This window comes from Lampetra planeri, unplaced genomic scaffold, assembly GCF_965212315.1.
Source record: "Lampetra planeri unplaced genomic scaffold, kcLamPlan1.2.h2 scaffold_237, whole genome shotgun sequence".
Taxonomy (NCBI): domain Eukaryota; kingdom Metazoa; phylum Chordata; class Hyperoartia; order Petromyzontiformes; family Petromyzontidae; genus Lampetra; species Lampetra planeri.
The window spans coordinates 62213-81968 of NW_027615067.1; the positions used below are offsets into that span (position 1 = coordinate 62213).

Here is a 19756-nt window from a genome sequence, read left to right on the forward strand (position 1 = left end):
ACTCACCCACTCATTCACTCAATCACTCACCCACTCACCCACTCAATCACTCACCCACTCATCCACCCACTCATCCACCCACTCACCCACCCACCTACCCACCCACCCACCCACTCACCCACTCACCCACCCACCTACCCACCCACTCACCCACCCACTCACCCAATAATCACCTTTGTAGATGAGTCAGGTCACCACTATCACCTTTGTGAGTGAGTGAGGTCACCACGCTCACCTTTGTGGGTGGTTGAGCCAGGTACACAAACTCACCTTTGGACCAGCGGGAGGTAAATCTCAGTGCAGCGCCGCTTGCAAAGCACGCAGGACCGTGAGTGCCTTCCGTATCGTACTGTGAGTACCTTATACATCGTATTCATATACATATAGATACGTACACAAAGACATACAAAGACAAAGATCCCCCGTGTAGCCTTAACAGACCGTTGGGGCAAGTGCTGTTAGCACACATACACAGACAGAGACAGATACGCACACACAGACACACATATACATACAGAGACACACACACAGACACGCACACACATGCACAGACAGACACATGCACAGACAGACACACACAAACAGACAAAGATACATACACACAGACACACACAAGACAAAGATACACACAGACACGCACACACATACACAGACAGATACAAGAGACACACACACAGACAGACACACATACACATACAGATACAGACACACACAGACAGACACACACATACACATACAGATACAGGCACACACAGACATACACATACACAGACAGAGACACACACACAGACACGCACACACATACACAGACACACACACACAGACAGACACAAACAGACAAGGATATATACAAACAGACACACACACACAAGACAAAGATACACACAGACACGCACACACACACACAGACATACACATACACAGACAGAGACACACACACAGACACACACAAACAGACAAAGATACATACACACAGACACACACAAGACAAAGATACACACACAGACACGCACACACGTACACAGACAGACACACACACACAGACACACGAAGGTCCCCAGTGTAGCCTTAACAGACTGTTGGGGGCAAGTGCTGTTAGCGAGCACCTATGAAGGCTACCGGCACTGTGGCACACGAGGGGGTGGTTGGCCAGCACCACGCCCGGCCGCCTTTGTCTCCCCAGTGACGATGTTTACTACAAACCGCACCAGGTACTCATTTGAGGCTGAGTCGACCTAGGGGAGGCCCAGCAGGGTCGATAAACGTCGCTGGCGTTGTTGATGGAACTCGACTTGATGGGGTCGCAGCGTAGTGTAGGACTGACCGCTACAAACCCCGTCTGCTAAGGCTACACGGGGGACCTTTGTCTTTGTGTGTGTGTCTGTGTGTGTGTATGTGTGTGTGCGGAGTGTGTATGTCTGTGTGTGTGACTGTGTGTGTGTGTGTGTCTGTGCGTGTGTGTGTCTGTGTGTGTGTATGTGTGCGTGTCTGTGTGTGTGTGTGTCTGTGTGTGTGTATGTGTGTGTGTCTGTGTGTGTGTGTGTGTCTGTGTATGTGTGTGTCTGTGTGTGTGTGTATGTGTGTGTGCGGTGTGTATATGTCTGTGTGTGTGTCTGTGTATGTGTCTGTGTATGTGTGTGTGTGACTGTGTATGTATGTCTGTATATGTGTGTGTGTCTGTGTGTATATGTCTGTGTGTGTGACTGTGTGTGTGTCTGTGTGTATATGTCTGTGGAGTGTGTATGTCTGTGTGTGTGTGTGTCTGTGTGTATATGTCTGTGTGTGTGCGGTGTGGTGTATGTCTGTGTCTGTGTATGTGTGTGTGTCTGTGTGTATATGTCTGTGTGTGTGTGTGTCTGTGTGTATATGTCTGTGTGTGTGCGGTGTGTGTATGTCTGTGTCTGTGTATGTGTGTGTGTCTGTGTGTATATGTCTGTGTGTGTGTGACTGTGTATGTGTGTGTGTGTGTCTGTGTATGTGTGTGTGTCTGTGTGTATATGTCTGTGTGTGTGACTGTGTATATGCGTGTTTCGTGTGTATATGTCTGTGTGTGTGTGTCTGTCTGTGTGTGTGTGTGTGTGCGGTGTGTATATGTATGTGTGTGTATGTGTGTGTGTGACTATGTATGGTGTGTGACTGTGTATGTGTGTGTGCGGTGTGTATATGTCTGTGTGTGTGTGTCTGTGTATGTCTGTATATGTGTGTGTGTCTGTGTGTATATGTATGTGTGTGTGACTGTGTATGTCTGTGTGTGTGACTGTGTCCTGGTTGTGTGCGGTGTGTATATGTCTGTGTGTCTCTGTGTCTGTGTGTGTGTGTCTCTGTGTCTGTGTGTGTCTCTGTGTGTGTGTCTCTGTGTCTGTGTGTGTGTCTGTGTGTGTGTCTGTGTGTGCAGGTGAGTGGCACCTGCTTCGCCTCTGTCTACTTTGTAACCCTGGCTGAAGAGAGTCGAGTCTGCTGTGTGCTGTAACCTGATGGAGGTGCCGCGCCAGGTTGGCGCTATGGTCAGAACCTTCACCCTGACCCCACCCTGACCCTACCCTGACACCAAACAGCCCACCCTGACCCCACCCTGACCCCCACCCTGACCCCAGCCTGACCCCACCCTGACCCCACCCTGACCCTACCCTGACCCCAGCCTGACCCCCAACACCCCACCCTGACCCCACCCTGACCCCAACACACCACCCCTGACCCCAACACCCCACACGGACCCCACCCGGACCCCACCCTGACCCCACCTTGACCTCACCCTGACCCCAACACACCAACCTGACCCCACCCTGACCCTACATTGACCCAACCCTGACTCCACTGACCCCACTCTGACCCCACCCTAACCCCAAGCTGACCCCAAGCTGACCCCACCACCACTCGACTTGAACACAGTTGCCACCAACGTAGCAGCAGCAGCAGCAGCAGAATAGTTGGGCAGCATTGCATTGAACGTCGCAGGAACGTGCTTGTTGGACCAAAGGGGGGGGGGGGGGTTGGGTGTGGGGTGTAAGGGGTGGGGGTGATGAGGCTCAGAGTCTCCTGGCATTGATGGTGGGGACAAAACGACGGACCTTGGACGGCGATAACGACAAGCGAGGGCTGATGGGGCAGTCCCCGGGGCGGTTGTAGATGCCTCGTGGTGACCTCCTCCGACTCCTCTTTATCTTATTGTAGGGGTGTTAGAGAGAGAGCCGTTATGCATGGCAGCTTATGGGAAACAAACACAGTGGGCGGGGCTACGTGAGTGCACGGGGGGGGGGGGTGCTCTCAACGACGTCCGCGCCAGGCAGCCCGGGGCCCCACCCCTCAGCGGGGGGTTGAGTATAAAGGGGGATGTGTCAGAGGGCTCGGGGCAGAATGTTAAAGCTAAACCAGTGAAGAGCGAAGATCGTCTAGCTAGAGCCCTGGACTCCCCTGGGACGCCGCCCTTGTCAGGGCCGCGCACGACCGAGCCAGCGGCGTGGTCCCGAGAACCAGAGCTAGTGCTCTGGGACTCCGGGTACCGTAGCCCGACTTACCAGTGTCGGGCCAGACAGCCTCCCCTAGCCCGTTAGTGGAGGACTAGGAGGTAGGTCAGAGATAGCTAGCAGTGTATTCCCAGCTAGCCGGGTGAGGGGGCCGATACCCCCTCCAGTGTTGTATGTCCGCGGTTGTGACAACTGTTGCGGAATAAATACGTGTGCCTCGACCCCGGCGTCCAAGAGTCCTCAACGGTATTACATTATCAGAAGAAACAGAAAGATGCTCGGTCTTTCGGCACTTTGCTTCGTTCATCATGTCGGGTTTTTTGCTTACACTGGTCAACACACTTTTTCTGGCATAAGGTATTCCCACGGTTTTAAGGTAATTTTGCGGGGTGCTGATTCCAAATCTGGCATTACCTCCCCTCCCTCTCCCCCCTCCCCCTCCCCTCGCTCCGCTCCCTCCCCTCCCTCCGTGTCTACCACCCCCGCGGGTCTCTCCATGACCCCCGTGGCACCCACCCCCACTCGCCCCCACTACCACCCCGTGCCCCCCCCCCCCGTGCCCCCCCCCCCGCGGCGTGCCCCTCCCCCGTGCCCCCCCCCCGGTGCCCCCCCCCCCCCCCCCCCGCGTGCCCCTTGTGTAGCCAATGAAGTGGCTATCAGGAATGGGGCCTTTAAATGACAGCCCTGATATCCCGCCTGGGAACGATTCCGTGGAACCTTCCCTGGTACAGGCTCCAGAGGTGGGGGTACTCACCACTCACTCACCACTCACTCACTACCCCAACTCACCACTCACTCACCACCCCAACTCACTCACCACTCACCACCACTCACTCACTCACCACTCACTCACTACCCCAACTCACCACTCACTCACCACCCCAACTCAACACTCACCACTCACTCACCACCCCAACTCACCACTCACTCACTACCCCAACTCACCACTCACTCACCACCCCAACTCACCACTCTCTCACCACCCCAACTCACCACTCACTCACTACCCCAACTCACCACTCACTCACCACCCCAACTCACCACTCACTCACCACTCACTCACCACCCCAACTCACCACTCACTCACTACCCCAACTCATCACTCACTCACCACCCCAACTCACCACTCACCACTCACTCACCACCCCAACTCACCACTCACTCACTCACTACTCACTCACTACCCGCCAACTTACCACTCACCACTCACACGATTAGCAAATACGCACTCACAGTCACGCAGAACCTTCCCTACTCAAGCACACTCAATCACCACCAGCAACCTCCAAACAACGAACTATACACATCACCTCACCCCAACTCACCACTCACTCGACTCACCACTCACTCACCTCACTCCCAACTCACCACTCACTCACCACCCCAACTCACTCACCACTCACCACCACTCACTCACCACTCACTCACTACCCCAACTCACCACTCACTCACCACCCCAACTCAACACTCACCACTCACTCACCACCCCAACTCACCACTCACTCACTACCCCAACTCACCACTCACTCACCACCCCAACTCACCACTCTCTCACCACCCCAACTCACCACTCACTCACTACCCCAACTCACCACTCACTCACCACCCCAACTCACCACTCACTCACCACTCACTCACCACCCCAACTCACCACTCACTCACTACCCCAACTCATCACTCACTCACCACCCCAACTCACCACTCACCACTCACTCACCACCCCAACTCACCACTCACTCACTCACTCACCACTCACTCACCACTCACTCACCACCCCAACTCACCACTTACTCACCACCCCAACTCACCACTCACTCACCACCCCAACTCACCACTTACTCACCACCCCAACTCACCACTCACTCACTACCCCAACTTACCACTCACCACTCACTCACCACCCCAACTCACCACTCACTCACCACTCACTCACCCCAACTCACCACTCACTCACCACCACAACTCACCACTCACTCACCACTCACTCACCACTCACTCACCACCCCAACTCACCACTCACTCACCACTCACTCACCACCCCAACTCACCACTCACTCACCACCCCAACTCACCACCCCAACTCACCACTCACTCACCACTCACTCACCACTCACTCACCACCCCAACTCACCACTCACTCACCACCCCAACTCACACTCACTCACCACTCACTCACCCCAACTCACCACTCACTCACCACCCCAACTCAACACTCACTCACCACTCACTCACCACTCACCACCCCAACTCACCACTCACTCACCACTCACTCACCACTCACCACTCACTCACCACCCCAACTCACTGCTCACCACTCACTCACTCACTCACCACTCACTCACCACCCCAACTCACCACTCACTCACCACCACAACTCACCACTCACTCACCACTCACTCACTCACCACCCACTCACCACCACTAACCACACCACTCACCACCACCACTCACTCACCACCCCCACTCACCACTCACTCACCACTCACTCACCACCACTCACCATCTACTCACCACCCACTCACCACCACTCACCACTCATCACTCACCACCCCCACTCACCACTCACTCACCACTCACCACCACTAACCACCCACTCACCACCCCCACTCACCACCACTCACCACCACTCACTCACAACCACTCACCACTCACTCACCACTCACTCACTACCCCCACTCACGATCACTCACCATCCACTCACCACCCACTCACCACCACTCACCACCCATACTCACCAATCACTCACCACCACTCACCACCCCAAGTCACCACTCACCCGAACTCAATACCCCCACTCACCATGACTCACCACCCCCACTCACCACTCGTCACCACTCCTCACCACTCATCAGAACTCCACACCACTCACCACCACTCCTCACCACTCACCACCATCCTCACCACCCCACTCACCACTCCCCACTCCTCACAAAGCCTCCCTACTCCTCACCACTCCTCACCATTCACCACTCCTTACCACCACTCATTCCTCACCCCTCACCACTACTCACCACCCCACTTAACACTCCTCACCACTCCTCACTACTCCTCACCACGACTCACCACTCCGCGGCTGTTACAAACACCGACGCCCCGAGTTCGATTCCCGCGCACGGACAACTTTTGTAACGATTAACCGAGACCCGGTCCTTGGCCTCCCTTAGGTCGACTCGGCCTCAAATGCGTACAAGGACTTCTTTACTTACGAACGCTCGACTAAACGAATATTCAGAGATACGAACAAACCTGGCACCGTACATCCAGTTGCCCGTTCGGACCGAGAGTCATAAGTTCAATAGATGCCGGTGGTGACATCTACATCTGCAGAACGTGAAGAACCCGTGGCAACTACATCTGCAGAACGTGAAGAACCAGTGGCATCTACATCTGAGGGCGTATAGAACCAGTGGCGTCTACATCTACAGAACGTGAAGAACCAGCGGCATCTACATCTGCAGAACATGAAGAACCAGTGACATCTACATCTGAGGGCGTATAGAACCAGTGGCGTCTACATCTACAGAACGTGAAGAACCAGCGGCATCTACATCTGCAGAACGTGAAGAACCAGTGGCATCTACATCTGCAGAACGTGAAGAACCAGTGGCATCTACATCTGCAGAACGTGAAGAACCAGTGGCATCTACATCTACAGAACGTGAAGAACCAGTGGCGTCTACATCTACAGAACGTGAATAACCAGTGGCATCTACATCTGAAGAACGTGAAGAACCAGCGGCATCTACATCTGCAGAACGTGAAGAACCAGTGGCATCTACATCTGCAGAACGTGAGGAACCAGTGGCATCTACATCTGTAGAACGTGAAGAACCAGTGGCATCTACATCTGCAGAACGTGAAGAACCAGTGGCATCTACATCTGTAGAACGTGAAGAACCAGTGGCATCTACATCTGCAGAACGTGAAGAACCAGTGGCATCTACATCTGCAGAACGTGAAGAACCAGTGGCATCTACATCTGCAGAACGTGAAGAACCAGTGGCATCTACATCTGCAGAACGTGAAGAACCAGTGGCATCTACATCTGCAGAACGTGAAGAACCAGTGGCATCTACATCTGTAGAACGTGAAGAACCAGTGGCATCTACATCTGCAGAACGTGAAGAACCAGTGGCATCTACATCTGCAGAACGTGAAGAACCAGTGGCATCTACATCTGCAGAACGTGAAGAACCAGTGGCATCTACATCTGCAGAACGTGAAGAACCAGTGGCATCTACATCTGCAGAACGTGAAGAACCAGTGGCATCTATATCTGCAGAACATAAAGAACCAGCGGCATCTACATGTTCAGAACATGAAGAACCAGTGGCATCTACATCTGCAGAACATGAAGAACCAGTGGCATCTACATCTGCAGAACGTGAAGAACCAGTGGCATCTACATCTGCAGAACATGAAGAACCAGTGGCATCTATATCTGCAGAACGTGAAGAACCAGTGGCATCTACATCTGCAGAACGTGAAGAACCAGTGGCATCTACATCTCTAAAACGTGAAGAACCAGTGGTATCTACATCTGCAGAACATGAAGAACCAGTGGCATCTACATCTGCAGAACGTGAAGAACGAGTGACATCTACATCTGCAGAACGTGAAGAACCAGTGGCATCTACATCTGCAGAACGTGAAGAACCAGTGGCATCTACATCTCTAGAACGTGAAGAACCAGTGGCATCTACATCTGCAGAACGTGATGAACCGGTGGCATCTATATCTGTAAAACATGAAGAACCAGTGGCATCTACATCTGTAGAAGGTGAAGAACCAGTGGCATCTACATCTGCAGAACGTGAAGAACCGGTGGTATCTACATCTGCAGAACGTGAAGAACCGGGGGCATCTACATCTGTAGAACATGAAGAACCAGTGGCATCTACATCTGTAGAAGGTGAAGAACCAGTGGCATCTACATCTGAATAACATGAAGAACCAGTGACATCTACATCTGCAGAACGTGAGGAACCAGCGGCATCTACATCTGCAGAACGTGAAGAACCAGTGGCATCTACATCTGCAGAACGCGAAGAACCAGCGGCATCTACATCTGCAGAACGTGAAGAACCAGTGGCATCTACATCTGCAGAACGTGAAGAACCAGTGACATCTACATATGCAGAACATGAAGAACCAGTGGCATCTACATCTCTAGAACCTGAAGAACCAGTGGCATCTACATCTGCAGACCGTGAAGAACCCGTGGCAACTACATCTGCAGAACGTGAAGAACCAGTGACATCTACATCTGCAGAACGTGAAGAAGCAATGGCAACTACATCTGCAGAACGTGAAGAACCAGTGACATCTACATGTGAGGGCGTGTAGAACCAGTGGCGTCTACATCTACAGAACGTGAAGAACCCGTGGCATCTACATCTGAAGAACGTTAAGAACCAGCGGCGTCTACATCTGCAGAACGTGAATAACCAGTGGCATCTATATCTGAAGAACGTGAAGAACCAGTAGCATCTACATCTGCAGAACGTGAAGAACCAGTGGCATCTACATCTGCAGAACATGAAGAACCAGTAACATCTACATCTGCAGAACGTGAATAACCAGTGGCATCTACATCTGAAGAACAAAAAGAAAGAGTGACATCTACATCTGCAGAACGTGAAGAACCAGTGGCATCTACATCTGCAGAACATGAAGAACCAGTGACATCTACATCTGAGGGCGTGTAGAACCAGTTGCATCTACATCTGAAGAACGTTAAGAACCAGCGGCATCTACATCTGCAGAACGTGAATAACCAGTGGCATCTACATCTGCAGAACGTGAAGAACCAGTAACATCTACATCTGCAGAACGTGAAGAACCAGTGGCATCTACATCTGCAGAACGTGAAGAACCAGTGGCATCTACATCTGCAGAACGTGAATAACCAGTGGCATCTATATCTGAAGAACGTGAAGAACCAGTGGCATCTACATCTGCAGAACGTGAAGAACCAGTGGCATCTACATCTGCAGAACGTGAAGAACCAGTGGTATCTACATCTGCAGAACGGGAAGAACCAGTGGCATCTACATCTGCAGAACGTGAAGAACCAGTGGCATCTACATCTGCAGAACGTGAATAACCAGTGGCATCTACATCTGCAGAACGTGAATAACCAGTGGCATCTACATCTGCAGAACGTTAAGAACCAGCGGCATCTACATCTGCAGAACGTTAAGAACCAGCGGCATCTACATCTGAAGAACATGAAGAACCAGTAGCATCTACATCTGCAGAACATGAAGAACCAGTGACATCTGCAGAACGTGAAGAACCAATGGCATCTTCATCTGAAGAATGTGAAGATCCAGTGGCATCTACATCTGAATAATATGAATAACCAGTGTCATCTACATCTGAAGAATATGAAGAACCGGTGGCATCTACATCACCAAGAGATGATAATACGTTTGAATCCATTCCACGTGTTTAGTGTACACACCGTACAACGTGTTCGTAATCGAGAGGAGTAAAGTTGGACTTCACAACAAATCGACTCAGGAACAGAACCTCTAGAAGGCCCGGAACTATGTGCAGTTGAGTGTAGTAATCAGCCATTAGGAGACAAAGGTGACCGGGCGTGGTGCTGGCCACCCACCCCCTCGTGTGCCACAGTGTCGGTAGCCTTCATAGGCGCTGCTGCTACTAGCTAACAGCACTTGCCCCTACAGTGTGTTATAAGCTAGCTGGGGATCTTTGTCTTTGTCATGTGTGTGTGTAGCTGCAGCTCAGGCGTCCGCCAGGATTTGGGCCTTTGCGCATGGAAAGGACCAATGAGGTGAGATGATCCACCTCACCCCACACTCACACTTACTCACTCACACTCACCCACTCTCACCCACTTACCCACTCACTCTCACCCACTCACCCACCCACTCACTCACTCACCCACCCACCAACTCACCCACCCAACCACTAACACTCACTCACTCACAATCACCCGCACTCACTCACACTCACCCGCACTCACTCACACTTACCCACTCACTCACCGACCCACTCACTCACTCACCCACCCACCCACCCACTCACTCACCCACCCACCCACTCACTCACCCACTAACACTCACTCACAATCACCCGCACTCACTCACACTCACCCACACTCACTCACAACAACAACCGCCATTTACCACTAAGTGGCGGTGACGTCACCACGACGCTTGTGCCAGGCTATGTGCACATTGAGGCCACGCGAAGTGTCGAACGCCCGCTGGCAGGAGGTCACGGGGCAGACCCAGGTGCCACGGGTCGACTGACTGAGATGACTGGCTGATGCACCACCTGTGCCCCTTACTATGCCAACTTGCTGTGCTTTAGCCACCCGGCACTCTTTTCATTGTTGTGAGCGTTGCTCCTCGACCCTCCGTTGTTGTTGGAGGGCGACTGCCTCCAACTGCCCAGTAGCGTTCTTCACGAGCCTCCTCCACAGAGGCCGATCTTGACACCGCTGGCACCAGTCATCGGCAAGTCCACTCAGCTCCACGCCCTTCTGTACCACATCACTCCATCTCTTCTCTAGCCCGTGCCGCGCCAGTTTAGCCCCCTCGATCCGGCCGAACAAAAGCTGTTTAGGCATGCGGTGGCTGGGCATGCGGGCTACATGACTCAGCCAACGCAGCCTTGCCTGCCGGAGGAGCTCACCGATGGGACTTTGCCCAGATCTTTCAAGGATTTGTGAGCTCCTCACACAATCCATCCTGGTTAAACCCAGGATTGATCATAGGCAGGCCAACCTAAATGTTTCCAACCGGCGAAGATGTTGCATTAGGGGGGTCCACGTTTCGCAAGCGTAGAGAAGGGAGGGAATGACCGTGGCCAAGAAGACCCGAAGTTTCGTGTGGAGCAACAGACCAGGTAGCTTCCACACAGCGTTATGCAACCGATGAAATGATATTGCCGCTCGACTGATTCGGAATGAGACCTCTGCTGTAAAACCAGAGCTGGTCATGAGCACACTGCCCAGGTGTGGGAAACTCTCCACTCTCTCCATGGTGGGGCTGATGGTAAGGCCCCAACTCCTCCTCTGAGTGAGCCACAATTACCAGGTACATAACGGGGTTGACCAATAGGGAGCCATCCCTTGACCGCACGCGGGCATTGATCAGCCTCCCATTGTATCTGTACCAGATGGAAATTCCTCCGGTACAGCTACTGAAGGCTTCACGAACTACGTGGTCGAAATAGATGTGAAATAATGTTTGAGGCAGAGGACATCCCTGTCGCACCCCAAGGTGAACAGGGAATGGCTCCGACTCCCGGCCACGTAGTTTTACCCAGGCCCGCTCACCATCATGAAGGTCCTTAATGATCGTGAGCAGCGGGTCAGGGACTCCGCAAGCACGAAGAACAACCCAGAGCCCAGGCCTACTGATGGTATCATAGGCATTGACCAGGTCAATAAAGCAGAGATGTAGGTCTTGTTGGAATTCCGTACACCTCTGCTGTAGCAGACGGACAGAAAATATGGCATCTGTGCAGGACCACCATTTCTTGAAACCACATTGGGGCTCCGCAAGCCTCTCCTCAGCGTTCCTGGCAAGGCGGTGTTGAATAATCCTTGCGAGAACCTTTCCCGGCACACTGAGGAGTGAGAAGCCCCTGTAGTTGTTACAGTCAGTGCGGTCTCCCTTCTTAAAGATGGGGACCACCAGGGCATCCTTCCAGTCCTGCGGAACCCGTCCAGTGGTCCAGACTGTTGATATGATGCCATGTAGGGTAGTCTGTGCACAAACGCCACCCTCCCTCAGCAGTTCGCTTGGGAGATCATCTCTGCCCGGTGCCTTTCCTGGTCCCAGACTCTGTATAGCCTTCAGTACTTCCTCAACAGCTGTCACCTCAGACAGCAACTCACAAGGGGTGACTTCCTCTTCCAGCCTCAGCAGGGTCATCCCCACTTTGTCTCACGATGTTTTCCATGTGGAGGGATTTCCCCTCCCCCAGGACTTCACAGAAATGCTCAGCAAATCTGCAAACCTGTTCCTGGGGGTCGGAGATTGGATCACCGTTTTTCCCCTAATGATGGTAATAGGTGTGGCGCTGCAGGTTACTTTTTTGATGGAATTAAATAGGGATTTGTGATCGTGGGCCATTGAGGCAGACTCCATCTCTTCAGCAACCCGCGACCACCACCCATCCTTGCAGCGCCTCACGGCTCTCCGAACCTCCGAGCGAAGGCTGCAGTAAGCCTCCTCATTCTCCGACAAGGGATGCTGTAGCCGATGAGAGTTGGCCTAGCGCTTTTTCTCAGCCAGCGTGAACACCTCCTTTGTCAGCCAGGGTCTCTGGGGGGGTTTGGAACGTGTACCCAATACAGCCATTGTAGCTGCATGAGCCACAGTCCTAAACCTCGACCATTTCTCCTCGACATCAGGAGAAGTCGGGAACGATGCCACCCCAGCTGCAAGCAATGATGAAATTCTCGCTTACAGCTTTCATCAGCTAGCTGAGCCCAGGTCACTATGGGTTTGAATGGGGTCCTGGGTGTGCACCCACCACCGGAGTGGAAGAATGGCAGGTACATCTTACAGATGACAAGCCATTGGTCAGTAGGCAGATCAACTCCACGGTAGGTTCTGGTGTCAAGGACATGGGCCTGCATCTGCTGTTCTGTCACTATGTAGTCCAGCAGATGTTTTTGCTTGGACCAGGCATGCATCCATGATGTTGTGTGGATTTTCCGATGCCGGAACAGCGTGTTGGTAATTACAAGCCCATTGGCTGCACAAAACTCTAGAAGACTCCTACTGTTGTTATTGAGCTTATTTGGCCCATGCCTTCCAATCACTCCAGACCAGGTGCCAGCATCATGACCAACTCCGGCATTAAAGTCACCCAACAAGATGACTCTATCCTGAGGGGCCATTTTAGCTAGCACCTGTGACAGGAGGTCATATAAGGCATCTGACTCATCGGCCTTGCCTGCATCCCTCCACGGATGTTCATCTTCGGTGGTGGCATAAGTAACCACGACCACCACTCCTGGTTGATGGAAAGCTGAGCCAAAGAAGCCTGGGGCTTACAGCTTCCCACACCTCACAGCCACGCTCCCACACCCTCTTCATTCTTTTGTTCAGAAGAAGAGCCACTCCCTGTTGTTTGGCAGTCTCCTGCCCCGAGTATAGGACTGTCCACCCCTCATGGTGGCAGGAGCCAGAGCCGGTCTACTCACTCACACTTAATTACTCACTCACACCCATCCACAATCACCCACTCTCACTCACTCACACTCACTCACTGACTCACCTACTCACACTCACTCCTTCCCCCCACACCTCTGATTAGCACGGTTAGCTACGTACGGTGCGAAAGAAGTTACAAATCCGTACAACAACACTGCGCCATAGACTCAACACTGCAACATAGACTCAACACTGCACCATAGACTCAACACTGCACCATAGACTCAACACTGCACCATAGACTCAACACTGCACCATAGACTCAACACTGCACCATAGACTCAACACTGCACCATAGACTCCACACTGCACCATAGACTCGACACTGCACCATAGACTCAACACTGCACCATAGACTCAACACTGCTCCATAGACTCAACACTGCACCATAGACTTAACACTACCCATAGACTCAAAACTGCACCATAGACTTAGCACTGCACCATAGACTCAGCACTGCACCATAGACTCAACACTGCACAATAGACTTAACACTATCCATAGACTCGACACTGCACCATAGACTCAACACTGCACCATAGACTCAACACTGCACCATAGACTCAACACTGCACCGTAGACTCAACACTGCACCATAGACTTAACACTGCACCATAAACTCAACACTGCACCATAGACTCAACACTGCACCATAGACTCAACACTGCACCATAGACTCAGCACCGCACCATAGACTCAACACTACCCATAGACTCAACACTGCACCATAAACTCAACACTGCCCCATAGACTCAACACTGCACCATAGACTCAACACTGCCCATAGACTCAAAACTGCACCATAGACTCAACACTGCCCCATAGACTCAACACTGCACCATTGACTCAACACTGCACCATAGACTCAACCCTGCACCATAGACTCAGCACTGCACCATAGACTCAACACTGCCTGTAGACTCAACACTGCCTGTAGACTCAACACTGCACCATAGACTCAACCCTGCACCGTAGACTCAGCACTGCACCATAGACTTAACACTACCCATAGACTCGACACTGCACCATAGACTCAACACTACCCAAAGAATCAACACTGCACCATAGACTCAATACTGCACCATAGACTCAACACTGCACCATAGACTCAACACTGCACCATAGACTCAACACTGCACCATAGACTCAACACTGCACCATAGACTTAACACTACCCATAGACTCAACACTGCACCATAGACTCAACACTGCACCATAGACTCAACCCTGCACCATAGACTCAGCACTGCACCATAGACTCAACACTGCCTGTAGGCTCAACACTGCACCATAGACTCAACACCGCACCATAGACTCAACACTGCACCATAGACTCAACACTACCGATAGACTCAACACTGCACCCTAGACTCAACACTGCCCCATAGACTCAGCACTGCACCATAGACTTAACACTACCCATAGACTCAACACTGCACCATAGACTCAACACTGCAACATAGGCTCAACACTGCACCATAGACTCAGCACCGCACCATAGACTCAACACTACCCATAGACTCACCACTGCACCATAGACTCAACACTGCAACATAGACTCAACACTACCCATAGACTCAACACTGCACCATAAACTCAACACTACCCATAGACTCAACCCTGCACCATAGACTCAACACTGCACCATAGACTCAACACTGCACCATAGACTCAACACTGCACCATAGACCAAGCACTGCACCATAGACTCAACACTGCACCATAGACTCAACACTACCCATAGACTCAACACTGCACCATAGACTCAACACTGCACCATAGACTCACCACTGCACCATAGACTCAACACTGCACCATAGACTCAACACTGCACCATAGACTCAACACTACCCATAGACTCAACACTGCACCATAGACTCAACACTGCACCAAAGACTCACCACTGCACCATAGACTCAACACTGCACCATAGACTCACCACTGCACCAAAGACTCAACACTGCACCATAGACTCACCACTGCACCATAGACTCAACATTACACCATAGACTCAATACTCCGCACATCCGATTAGCACCGTTGGGGACATACTTTGCGAAAGAAGTTTGACGGACACACATCCACACAAAGACCACGTGGAGGGAGGAATCGTCGTCAGTGTGCATCGTGCTGGCCACCCACACCCACCCACGTGATCCGCCTTCATATTTGCAGCTCGCCAACAGCACTTGCCCCAACCGTCTGTTACAGTAAAACATAATAAAATAATTCTATTATTTTATTATGCTTGCGTTGTGGCCAAAACGTCGTGAGATTTGTATATCATTATGTTTTATTTTTATTATTTTATTATTTCCATTCTACGTGACTTTACCGAAAAAACCAAGAAGTTGAATCCCTGCAGTCACGAAAGCTTTAGATCGAAATAAAATACAATTCTCACAATTGTATTTTATTATGTTTGAGAATTGTATTTTATCATGTTTCATTTTTGTATTTTATGATGTTTTATTATTTTATTATTTCCCTTCCACGTGACTTTACCGAAAGAACCAAGAAGATGAATCCCTGCAGTCACGAAAGCTTTAAATCGAAAAGTCTGTTACAGGCTTCACTGAGGAATCTATGTCTTTGTGCATCGTGTGTGTGTGTGTGCGTAGGGCCCACCTGACCCCACGGACGTCCCCGTTGACATCCCCGGTGACTCCCCTGCGGTGCCCACGGCCACCGCTCGCCCCCCGTGCCTGCGGCCCGCGTCCCTGGAGGGCCAGTGGCCGGTGAACGTGGACGGCCCGACGGAGGATCGTCCTGTCGGGAAGCCTTCGCACGAGCCCTCTCACAACAACCACCACCACCAACACCCCCACCACCACCACCCGCACGCCGGCAAACAACCTCACCACGGCCGCCACCACCACCACCACGGCCACGGCGGTCACGGCAAGAAGCCGCGTTTGCACGACGGAGAGGGCCTCCTTGGGGCGGGGGGCGCACCGGTGAAGGCCCCCCCCGCCGTGAAGCCCCCGGTGAAGGCTCCCATGAAGGCCACCGTGGGCCCCGGTGAGAAGCCGCCCGCGCCGAAAGAGTCGGGGGGCGACGGCGATGGCGGCGGATTCTCCGACCTCGACCTCCTGAAGAAATAGCGGCACCGCCGCGACCGCTATCAGCACCGCAGCCACCATCAACGCCACCAACACCACTGCCGCCACCACCTCCTTCATCGCCACCGCCACCATCAACGCCACCACCACCACTGCAGCCACCACCTCCTTCATCGCCACCGCCACCACTGCCGCCACCACCTCCTTCATTGCCACCGCCACCATCAATGCCACCACCACCACTGCAGCCACCACCACCATCAACGCCACCGCCACCACCACCAACACCGCCAACCACCACCATCAACGCCACCACTGCCGCCACCACCACCAACACCGCCAACCACCACCATCAATGCCACCACCACCACTGCAGCCACCACCACCATCAACGCCACCGCCACCACCACCAACACCGCCAACCACCACCATCAACGCCACCACCACCACTGCCGCCACCACCACCATCAACGCCACCACCACCACTGCAGCCACCACCACCATCAACGCCACCGCCACCACCACCACCAACACCGCCAACCACCACCATCAACGCCACCACCACCACTGCCGCCACCACCACCATCAACGCCACCACCACCACTGCCGCCACCACCACCATCATCGCCACCTCCACCATTAATGCCACCACCACCACTGCCGCCACCACCTCCATCATCGCCACCTCCACCATCAATGCCACCACCACCACTGCCGCCACCACCACTATCAACGCCACCGCCACCACCACCAACACCGCCAACCACCACCATCAACGCCACCACCACCACTGCCGCCACCACCACCATCAACGCCACCACCACCACTGCCGCCACCACCACCATCATCGCCACCTCCACCATCAATGCCACCACAACCACTGCCGCCACCACCTCCATCATCGCCACCTCCACCATCAATGCCACCACCACCACTGCCGCCACCACCACTATCAACGCCACCGCCACCACCACCAACACCGCCAACCACCACCATCAACGCCACCACCACCACCGCCGCCATCAGCTCCAATGTCACCGTCACCAATGCCGCCACCACCTCCATCATCGCCACCCGCCACCATCAGCGCCACCACCAGCACCGCCACCGCCACCATCGCGACCACCGCGACCACTGCTACCACCACCATGATCGCCAGCACCACCACCACCACCGCCGTCACCACCACCACTATCGGCACTGCCGGGGAGGCGGGTAGCCGTCGGAGTTCCCCTTACGGTGTCGATCGCCCTCCCCCAACGGCCGCCCCACCGATACCATTCCTGTACAAGCGGAGTAACTCCGCGTCCTCCGGTTTATTGTTACCTTGACGTGCATGTTATCGATTTAGACAATATACGTATATATATATCAAATAAGAATTAAAATTAAAACAAATCTTAAGAAGCACGGTCGTCGTTCTCACCTCCCCTTAGTTCCCGATCCCGATTCACCGTTACCACCCACACCCCATCGGGCACCCCTTGGGGTGACTGCCCCGGGCCCCACGCTTTGGGGGTTTTGGGAGAAGGGGGTCCCCCGTCTCGACAATTATCGAACGAACGGGGGGGAGACTCATGGGGGTTCAATCCGGTGGCCCTGGCTGGCGATGCCTGCTGTCGTACATGACGGAGTCTGCGTGATATCTCTCCTCTCGGGGTAACGGCGAATCGGGGTGACTGCCCCGGGCCCTGCCATTTGGGGGGGGGGGGGGTCTCCCGTCTCGATAATTATCAAACGAACGGGGGGGAGACTCATGGGAGTTCAATCCGGTGGCCCTGGCTGGCGATGCCTGCTGTCGTACATGACGGAGTCTGCGTGATATCTCTCCTCTCTCTCTCTATCGCTGTGCGTGTGTCTCTTCCACTTGGTTACTCCCCCCCCCCCCCCGTGTTTGCCTGTGATAAGACTGTTGGGGGGCAAGTACCTGTTGGAGAGTAGCAGCACTCACCTTCACACTCACCTTCACACTCACCTTCACACTCACACTCACCTTCACTCACGCTCACCCTCTAACACTCATCTTCACTCACCTTCACTCACCTTCACACTCACCTTCACACTCACACACTCACCTTCAGGCACCTTAACTCACGCTCACCCTCTCACGCTCACCTTCACACTCACCTTCACACTCACCTTCACTCACCTTCACCCTCACACTCACCTTCACACTCACACACTCACCTTCAGGCACCTTAACTCACGCTCACCCTCTCACGCTCACCTTCACACTCACCTTCACACTCACCTTCACACTCACCTTCACTCACACTCACCTTCACACTTACCTTCACACTCACCTTCACACTCACACTCACCTTCACACTCACCTTCAGGCACCTTTACTCACACTCACCCTCTCACGCTCACCTTCACACTCACCTTCACACTCACCTTCACTCACGCTCACCCTCTCACACTCACCTTCACACTCACCTTCAACATATGCTACAGGCCCCGTACTAGCTTCATCCGGCACTTGCTCTATTACTATAGTACTATACTGCCTTCAACTTTTATGAACGACTGGGTGTTTAAGGTTAGCGATTCGTCATTATCTAGCTGTATAGCCAATGAAAAAAATACAATTACTTTACTATGCAAGTTAAAAATGTGTGTTTTCATATTTACGTGTTTTTTAAAAAAAATTTTAGGGCCCCTTTATAACAACATATGCTATGGGTCCTGCACTAGCTTAATCCGGCACTTTCTCTATTACTATAGTACTATACCGCCTTCAATGTTTATGAATGACTGGGTGTTTAAGGTTAGCGATCTGTCGTATTATCCGGCTATGCAGCAAATAAAAAAATACAATCACTTTACTGTGCAAGTTCATTTTTTTGTTCAATATTCATGTTATTTGTTCATTTAGAGCCCCTTTGTAACAACACGTGCAACAGGCCCCGCACTAGCTTCATCCGGCAGTGCTCTGACCGGCAAGCCAATGAACACGCGGCGATTCCTCGTTCGCCGCGCTCCGGTGGAGTCAGAGTGTCGGCAACGGCCAACGTCCAACTG

General features: G+C 52.8%; 2 protein-coding genes across 4 annotated transcripts in view; both read left to right on the forward strand.

Moving 5' to 3' along the window:
• The window catches only part of LOC144740592 (uncharacterized), a 34292-nt gene extending 14737 nt beyond the window's left edge, over positions 1-19555 (forward strand). Inside the window, exons 1-5 of one of the 3 annotated variants that reach the window (XM_078623409.1) lie at positions 160-351; positions 2396-2504; positions 4106-4204; positions 10210-10266; positions 16292-19555. In XM_078623409.1, the coding sequence (XP_078479535.1) occupies positions 2475-2504; positions 4106-4204; positions 10210-10266; positions 16292-16774 (669 nt within the window). In that variant the 5' untranslated portion in view covers positions 160-351; positions 2396-2474 and the 3' untranslated portion in view covers positions 16775-19555. Of the gene's footprint in view, positions 1-159; positions 352-2395; positions 2505-4105; positions 4205-10209; positions 10267-16291 lie in introns of those variants that run through there. The other 2 variants (XM_078623408.1, XM_078623410.1) reach the window with 2 other exon arrangements.
• On the forward strand, positions 16770-19555 carry LOC144740591 (uncharacterized). The gene is given in 2 exon segments (XM_078623407.1): positions 16770-17153; positions 17155-19555. Coding segments are annotated over 2 exon segments (975 nt in total). The 5' UTR covers positions 16770-17087; the 3' UTR covers positions 18064-19555.
• Positions 19556-19756: the final 201 nt, after the last annotated feature.